Genomic DNA, 8,147 nt, shown 5'->3' with positions numbered 1-8,147 from the left:
CGCCCTGCGCGGTGCACCCTGGGAAATGTAGTTTCCTCCGCGCACACCGGGCGGTGCCGCCCGCCGACAGTCCCCATATGGCAAGACTGCAGCTCCCGGCATGCAGCGGAGTCGCCGCACACCGGCACCATGGCGGCGGCGCGAGGAGGATTGCGGGGTAACGGCAGGCGGGTGGGCAGGAGCAGGGGACAACCCCGGGGCAGGGGGACAGGACCGTGCCACCACCGCCCTCACGGCACGACTCCGCGGCCTTCAGCGCTCCCCTAGACGCATCCCCCGCCCCGCCGAGGAGAGGGCTTAGGGCCACGCCCCGGCTGCGCTTGGCCACGCCCCAGGCGCGTTGGACACGCCCCCGGCTCAGGCCTCGCCTTCGAGCGCCCCCTGGCGGAAGAGCAGGGGGCATGGCAGGGGGATGGGGATGGACAGGGAAATGGGCAGGGAAATGGGCAGGGAAAAGGGCAGGGACAGGAGCTTCAGGCAGCCCGGGCTAGGCCCCCCACACTGTGTCTGCCCCTCCCTAATGCTTCTCTCCCCGCAGGACTGCTGGTGGCAGCAAGACCTTCAGCGTGTCCGGCCAAGGCCTGGATGCCGCCGGACCCCCGGGGGACACGGCCCTTTGGGCAGAGCTGCCACCGGCCAGCGGGACAACCGGCCAGTCGGGAGCCTGGCAGCGGGGGGCTCCCCGAGGGGGTGGAGTACATCCCCAGACGCAAGAAGGGCAAGAACCCGATGAAGCCGGTGGGGGTGGCCTGGTGAGTGGCTCAGGCGGTGGGAGAAGGTCGGCACTGGGAGGCTGTGCTGCTCTGTGGGGCCCGGGGTGGAACAGAGGGCTTGGGAGTCTGTAGTACTGAGCAGGACACTGTCCATGCAGCCCCAGCGTGGCACAGCACCCTTGTTTCCCTACCCACTCTCTCCATCTTCTTGACTTCTGGCTGTCCTGCAGGGCCATTGGATTGCCTTCCGGCATCATCCTCTTCCTCCTGACCAAACGGCAAGTGGACAAAAACCGCCTTGAGCAGCTCAAAATCCGCCGAACGATAATGGAAGCCAACCAGGGCGAGTATGAGTCGGAGCGATACAGCAGGGCTGTCAGGGGGGCATAGACAAGCTGTCCCCCGTCCCAGGCTGTCACTGCAGCACCTCGGAGAGACTGGCCAAGAGGACACCAGCCCCAAGGAATACGTGACAGTGGCATCTGCCCTGCCTGTCCAGACCATGAAAGTGGTTGTGGAGCTGAATAGGGATAAATAAAATGAAACAGCTCAGTGCCACTGTGGTTGCTCCCTCAATGCTCAGCCCCAAGCTCTGCCTGCCTCAGCAGTGGGGGCCCCAGCAGTTCTGCAGCCGGACTTCTGCCCACAACAGCAGGGCCTACAGGCAGGGGAGGGAGGCCAGGCCCGGAGCAGTTTGACCTCGGTTTTCACATTCCAAAGCAGTGTTTGTGCCACAGCCCCCACTGAGGCTGCCCACAGGTTTTTTGAGGGAGTTGCCACACCAGTAAAACTGGGACCGTCTGGAAAATTGAAGTGTTTTATTTAGCAAGTGCAACTTTGCCCACATCCGTGGCTGCAGGGCCTCTGCAATGTGAGCTCTGCCACGGAGGTCCCAGCTGCCCCCTGCCCACACCGGGCACAGCCACAGCTCGGAGAGGGGGCATGACCAGAGCCACATATAAGGCACAGAGTGAATGACACCAACTGTTCTCTGCCAAAATATCCCAACATGATCCCAGGAGCTGCTGCCAGCTCCCTGTGCCCAGGCATGGCTGTGACATTCCACTGCCAGCCCAATACCATTGGCACAGCCTTGGTAAGCGGTGCCAAAGCCGGACTAAACTGCCTAAACGCTGGCAGCCAGTCCCCCCCACTGGCCTCAGGCTTGTTGGGGGATGATCAAGGGAAGCCGTAGGGGCATCCGTGGAAGCCCTTTCCTTAGCAGCCTACAGGTAGGAATGCCAAAGCATTAAGAGTCACAGTAAGCAGACTATCCTGTACAGAGACCAGAGGAGGGGTGAGGGGCAGCTAGAGATGGTCAGGAGAGGTCCCAGGGCTAATCCCGGCCCACTATCTGCAGGATGAAGGTGAAGATGTAGATGATGTCAGTGTAGATGGTGAGGGCACCATAGATATACTCCTCTGGGCTCAGTGTGTTCTTCCTGTTCCCCAGCACAAGTTGGGTGTCATAGGCAAGGAACTGCAGGGACAGAGAGTGTCAGGCAAGGACCAAGGGGGAATTCCTCCCTCCCCAGTCCCTGCCTGACACCCTCTGCCTGCTCCAGCCGTCAACTCACCAGTGTGAATGCGATGGCCCCGATGGCTGCGTACAGCATGTGGAGCCAGGGGACCTGCACAAGAAGGGAACATGAGCAGGGTGAGCCGGGATGCTGGCAGGCAGCAGGCAAGGCAGGGCAGGTCCTGCCCACACCCAGCTCTTGAGGAGCTGCTGCTGATGCCAGCACACCCTCTCCCTGCAGGCAAGCTGCCTTACATGGCTGGTACCGCACCCTGCTTCCCAGCAAACGGACCACCCAAACCTCCTGCCTGCACCAGCCCTGGGGACACCCAACTGGGAATCCCCAGGGCACCCCACAGCCCCTCTGTCCTCCCCACTCACATATTTGAAGGAGAGGACGATGGCAGTGACAATCCCAGTCACCATGACCACGATGCCCAGCACACAGAATAGCCCCGGACACGATGTAAAATCAACCTGATGGGGACATACGTGCATATGTCACAGGACAGCCCAGGGTGTCCCCACTGACCAGCTGTCCTTACCTGGCCCACAGGATGCAGGGTGCATCCCTCTACTTGCCTTGGTCTGGAAGCAGAAGATGGTCACAACGATGGCCACAATGGCGGTGATGAGCATGGCAATCAGGACAGCATTTGTCCTGTACATGCTACAAAGAAAGTCACGTCACACTTACCAGAGGTGTGTTGGACACCCTCCCCCACAGCCCCCATCCTGGACAGGAAATTCACAGTCCCTGAGCCCAAGGGACTGGAGCATCTCCTGACTCCTGGCAGCCTCTCAGTTGAGCTGGCTGCATTGTGGAGGGCAGGAGGGACCCCAGATCCTATAACTGCAGGATCCCCAGGGCGTACCTGGCAATTGTGCCTGTCATCAGCCCCATGGCCAGCGTCTGTGGGAGAGAAGGGTGAGCTCAGTGGGCTGCCCACCTGCCCTCATGTCCTCCTATCCCTCCCAGCCCACCTGAGGAGCTGGGGTGCTATGGCAGCACCACCAGGACCCCTTGCCAGTCCCAGCCCACTCACAAAGATGCTCAGTAGGATAATATTCCAGGGGAAGCGTCTCCTGAGAATGAAAGAGGAGAGAGGTAAGCTAGTGACAGTAACCATGTCGTGTCCCCCATGTCCCCCATCACCCAGGAGCAGCCCCAGGCAGGAACCTATCTTGATGCTCTGGAGACACCCCCCATACCCGCACACCCCACCCTGGGGGTCCTAGAGACTCACCGGGGACCCTGGCAGCAGGCCAGCACCAGGTAGGTCACCAGGAACACAGCACTGCAAGGGGAGACAGCAGGTGTCAGCCCCACACCAGTATCAGCCCCTGGGCTGGCAGGCTGCAGATGTGGGGACACGAGCTGACAGGGCAAACACCCCTACTCACTAAGAGGCGTAGTAGACGGCAGGATTCATCTGGACGAAGGAGCGGACAGGGTGGCTGTGGGACAGGAGGAACAAGTGTGAGGGAGAGGAGTCAGCAGTTACTGTCCCCTCTGAAAACCCCCCAAGGAACTCAAGCTCTCCTCTTTTTCAGGACAAAGGTAAGGAGGAACCCTCTACTCACACAAAAGTGAACACAGAGATAATTCCCACTGTCACCAGGAGCTGCAGGGAGATGATGGCATAGACCTGCAAGAGACAGCGGGGTCAGCACTTGGCCTCCCACCCTGACAGGTGCCCCTGGACCCTTGGGACTCACCTTGCGGATGAAGGTGTGCCGGACTTTCCTATCATCCCAGTCAACTGATTGGAACTGAGAGCCATCCCCAAGGCTGCTGTCACCTGTGGTGGAGGACACCCCTCATCACTAGGGTCAGCCATGCAGCCCCTCACAGCACCCCTGTTTCTAGTGCCCTCCTCCAAACAAACCAAGGTGCCCCACTTACCGAACCGCATAGGCATGGTGGGCATGGCCATGCCCGGATGAGGGTACGCCCCTGGTGCCGGATACCCCCCTGGCTGTGCGTACCCCGGCCCCGCAGGGTATCCCCCTGGCTGCGGGTACCCCCCAGCATAGTGGGGGGGCTGGGGGTACCCCCCGGGGGGCGGGGGGTAGAGGGGGTTCTTGTCATCGTAGGGTGGGGGTGCGCTGGGCTGTGACATGCCGGTTCCTTACGTCTCCCACGGGCACCTGGAGAGGACAGAAGACATGGAGCGTCAGCACAGGTCCCCTCCCCAGGCAGGACCTGTTCTTGGTGAGTGGAGCCACAGATGCAGCGACAGAGGGGACCGTGCAACCACAGAACCTCCCCCTCCCATTTTAATAGTGGCTTCTCATTAGTAAGGACAAGTTGGCCTCAATGCCAGCAGGTCAATAATAGACGAGGGATGTCCCCGCTGTCCCTTGGCTGAGGCCACCCGCATTCCTGTGCCCTGAGTCCCCAGCACCTGCGTCAGCGGCCAGCCACGGGCAGGGCACAGCCACGCGCTGACTCAAGCTGCATCGAGGACGTGACCTTTTCAGAAGGGATCTGACCTCTCTGTCTTTGAAGCTCACCCTGACATTGCCAGGGAGGAAGGAGCAGCACCCCTGGATGGTCTGTAGCTCCTGGTAATGCCTTAAGTTTTAGCTTTCATGATTTCCAGATTCTGTGCTGCCTAGGGGTGCAGTTCTGAGCCTCATATTAAGTGCCAGTAAGCTCTCTTCATAAAGCAAGTAGACAAAACAAATTCTTTTCCTGCTGAAGACCAAGGACGAGTACAACTTTCAAGCCCAAAAGCATAAACAACAGTGCACCAAAGAGAGAAACAAAAAGGATGAGACCTCACAACTTGAAGCTGTAATTGGACAATTAAACCCCAATATGCAAAAGGACCAAAACTTATAAAACTGTAAGACCTCGTGACTGGTCAGCCATTTTGTGACCATTCTAAGTCCACCTTGGGTGTAGCCCTGGTCAGGCTCTTGTCCTGCCCAAAGTATACTCTAAAGGCCTTTCAATAAATATCTACTTTATTCTCTAGCTCTGTCCAGTCTGTTTCAGGTCAGCCTTCCCAAGGCATTACTGGTAGCACCACACTGAGGACAAATGGCATCACCCTGCCAACTGCCTGGGAGGGAAACACAGTCTGATTCTTATCACAGTCATGCAGATCCCACTGCCCCCCCTTTTTTGGGAGTGTCCCTCACCCAACAGCCATATGTGTCACACAAGGGCTCCAGAACTCCTGAGTCCCCCAGGGAGTTATAAGGGGAAGTGACACCCACATCACCTCTAAAGATGGACTCTTGCTCAGCAAGTGGCATTGGGACCCCCCTGGGGCTGAGCTCCCCTCCTCGGCCACACCAGGCCCCCTCACAGAGCCCCCAGCAGCTGTGAGCAGGCAGCCCGGGCTCAGGGCCAGTTGGGCTTGGTCCCAGCAGGAGGAGGAGAAGGAAAGCAGGATCTCCAAGGCCAGGAAAACAACAACACTGCCAGTAGACAGTGCCAGGCCTTTACCCACCTCCCACCCCCTCAGCACTGGCACCCCAGACCCAGGAAGGTGCCAGGACCCCCCACAATCCTCCTGCCCGCAGCAGTGATGTGATCTTGGGACCATCCCAGGGAAGGAACCAGGATCTGATCCTGACGAAGACCAGGCTGGGAGGGGATTTGGTGCTTCCTCCTGTGTGACGCCAGTGCTTCCCGGAGCCGGGCTGGACAGGCAGAGACAACGAGGGCACACCCATGCCAGCCATGACAGGCTGGGGGAGCAGTTCCGTGTCTGTCCCGCCATCCCTCCTGCCATCCAACTGTGCCAGCCACGGCAGAGCTGCCACAGTCCCTGCCCTTCATCATCGTGATGACGACAGCGCCAAAAATAAATAACCGGCATGGCAGTGACCACATGGAGAGGAAGTTCACTTTCTCCACACTGTGGTTTCCCAGAAAGCACATGGTACCCCCTGGTACCACCTCATCTGTGGGGCCAGGGAAGGGCCCAAAACAGGACCTTGACCCTAGGAAAGTCTCTGTGACTGACACTCAAGTTACAGGGGGACCTGTCTCCAGGAGGGAACCCAGGCGTCTGGGGAAAGTGAGGTGTATCTGGCCAGCACAACATCATCAGTGGGGTCCTATCCTGTGCCCGTGACCAGCACCTTGAGGCTGCTCCAGCCCCTCCTGTTCCCACCCCACTGGGGTAGCCTTAGGCACACGGAAGGAACCAGCCTGACGGGTCCCAGCAGCTGCCACACCCAGAGAAACAGGCAGCCGAACCCTCCTAGGTCCACGGCACTGCACGGCCCCAAAACTGAGGTCACTAGTCAGATGGTAGATGGCGACCCAGGGCCAGCTCAGTGGCCCCAGCATGACACGGTCCCTGGGGACAGGGTGCTACTCTGCGCTGGCACCGTGACTCAGCACAGATAAGGCACATGTAGCAGGCACACGGGGCACTGGCAACCACCATTCATTTCACAATCCCACGGGTAGCCTAGGGCTGTGTCCCCACCACCTGCCCTAGCATTCCTGCCAGGCTCAGGCCCTGCCACCAGCAACAGAACCACCTCAGGAGCACATCATGGGGCAGGGGACAGAGTTCACCACACTCAGGCTGCCTGAGAAAACATCTCACTCTTGAAGATCCTGGAAGCTCCCACCAGTGCAGCAAGGGTTGGTACAACACAGCCTGGTACGGCACAGCACAGAGTGGCACAGCCTGGCACGGCATGGCACAGCCTGGTACAGTACAACAGGACACAGCTGCCTCCTGCAGCACAGCACGGCTCAGTACAGCACAACCCAACCCAGCATAGCACAACTTGTCCTGGCCCAGGCCAGCCCAGGCCAGCCCTGCTCAGCTCACAGGAGCGGGTCAGTAGGGCCCACCCAGGCGGGATGTCCCCGCTGTCCCACTCCGCTCACACACGACACAAGTTTGCTGGGGTTCAGCATCACCACTCCCACATCCCTGCCCCTCTGCAAGCTCTCTCCCGGGGACACAGACATGGGACAGAGGTGTCCCCCTGTGCCCCAGTCCCGGCACCCCCATGATGATCCCCACGCACCCCCATATGTCACCTCCACACCTTGCCGGACACAAACCCGAGCCCGCCCCTGCCGAGACATCCCCCGGGGTCCGTGAGGACACCCTCCACGGCACGAGTGTCCCTGCCTTCCCACGGCCCACCCCGCACCCCGCCCCGATTCCCCGCCAGGCCATGGCGTGGGATCCGGACAGCAGCACCAGCGCCGCAGAGGGACCCCGCGGGCAGGAGCCCTGTCCCCCGCGTCCTGTCCCCCGAGTCCTGTCCCCCGCGTCCTGTCCCCGCCCGCGGGGCCGCTCTCCGTCCCCGTCCTCCCGCCGCCCGACCCCAACTCGACGTGCCCCCGCCCGCTCCGGTGACGGGGGAGCGGGGGGTCCTCGCTGTTTAGCGACCGGCCGCCCCGTCCCCGTCGGCCTCCGGGTGGCTCGGGAGACGGCTGGGACAGCCCCTGGCCAGCTGCGGCACCGGAGGGCGCGGGCTCGGGGGGGTGGGGGGAAGCAGCGGGCGGAGGAGAGTGGAGAGAACGGGGGGGACCTGCCGAGGGGCTCGGGCGGGACTCGGGAGCGGCGGGGGGCGCGGAGCGGGGGGGCCGCCCTACCTGCTGCGCGCTGCTCCGCCGGGCTGCGGCCGCCGCCAGACGGGACGGGCCGGGACGGGTCGGACGGGGCGGGCGGACGGGGCGGGGGCAGCCACCGCCCACCGCGCCTCCCCGCGGCCGCTCCGCGCTCTGCACCCGGGCCGGCCGGGCACCGGGAGCGGGGCGCGCTCTCCCGCCTGTTGCTTCCCGGGACGGACAGACCCCTCTGACCCTCGCCCGGGCCCCCGGGGCTTCCCTCCCGCCGCCTCTGACGTCACTCAGGGACCCCCCCCCCCTTCCTCCCGCGGTGACGTCAGCGGGGGACACCCCTCGCGGCGCGGGGGGGGAA

The 8,147-nt window shown here is 61.8% G+C and overlaps 2 protein-coding genes across 2 annotated transcripts; one reads left to right on the top strand and one right to left on the bottom strand.

The window, feature by feature from the left end:
- Positions 1-2: 2 nt before the first annotated feature.
- LOC310911808 (uncharacterized protein) lies at positions 3-1,271 on the top strand. Its single transcript, XM_083865785.1, has 3 exons — positions 3-157; positions 539-752; positions 944-1,271. Exons 1-3 carry the CDS (start codon positions 130-132, stop codon positions 1,101-1,103), a joined length of 402 nt encoding a protein of 133 aa, XP_083721911.1. The 5' UTR covers positions 3-129; the 3' UTR covers positions 1,104-1,271.
- A 245-nt stretch (positions 1,272-1,516) lies between these two features.
- On the bottom strand, positions 1,517-7,979 carry TMBIM1 (transmembrane BAX inhibitor motif containing 1). The gene is made up of 12 exons (XM_083865205.1): positions 7,820-7,979; positions 4,139-4,383; positions 3,952-4,034; positions 3,817-3,881; positions 3,637-3,690; positions 3,480-3,530; positions 3,279-3,318; positions 3,108-3,145; positions 2,815-2,902; positions 2,614-2,709; positions 2,291-2,344; positions 1,517-2,193 (listed from the first exon to the last, which is right to left on the bottom strand). The coding sequence occupies exons 2-12, from the start codon at positions 4,353-4,355 to the stop codon at positions 2,050-2,052; spliced, it is 930 nt and encodes a 309-aa protein (XP_083721331.1). The 5' UTR covers positions 4,356-4,383; positions 7,820-7,979; the 3' UTR covers positions 1,517-2,049.
- Positions 7,980-8,147: the final 168 nt, after the last annotated feature.

Source organism: Zosterops lateralis (assembly GCF_965231275.1).
Source record: "Zosterops lateralis genome assembly, chromosome: 7".
NCBI classification, from domain to species: Eukaryota; Metazoa; Chordata; class Aves; order Passeriformes; family Zosteropidae; genus Zosterops; species Zosterops lateralis.
Note: the sequence above shows the minus strand (reverse complement) of the source record. Positions and strands in the feature narration are given on the sequence as shown.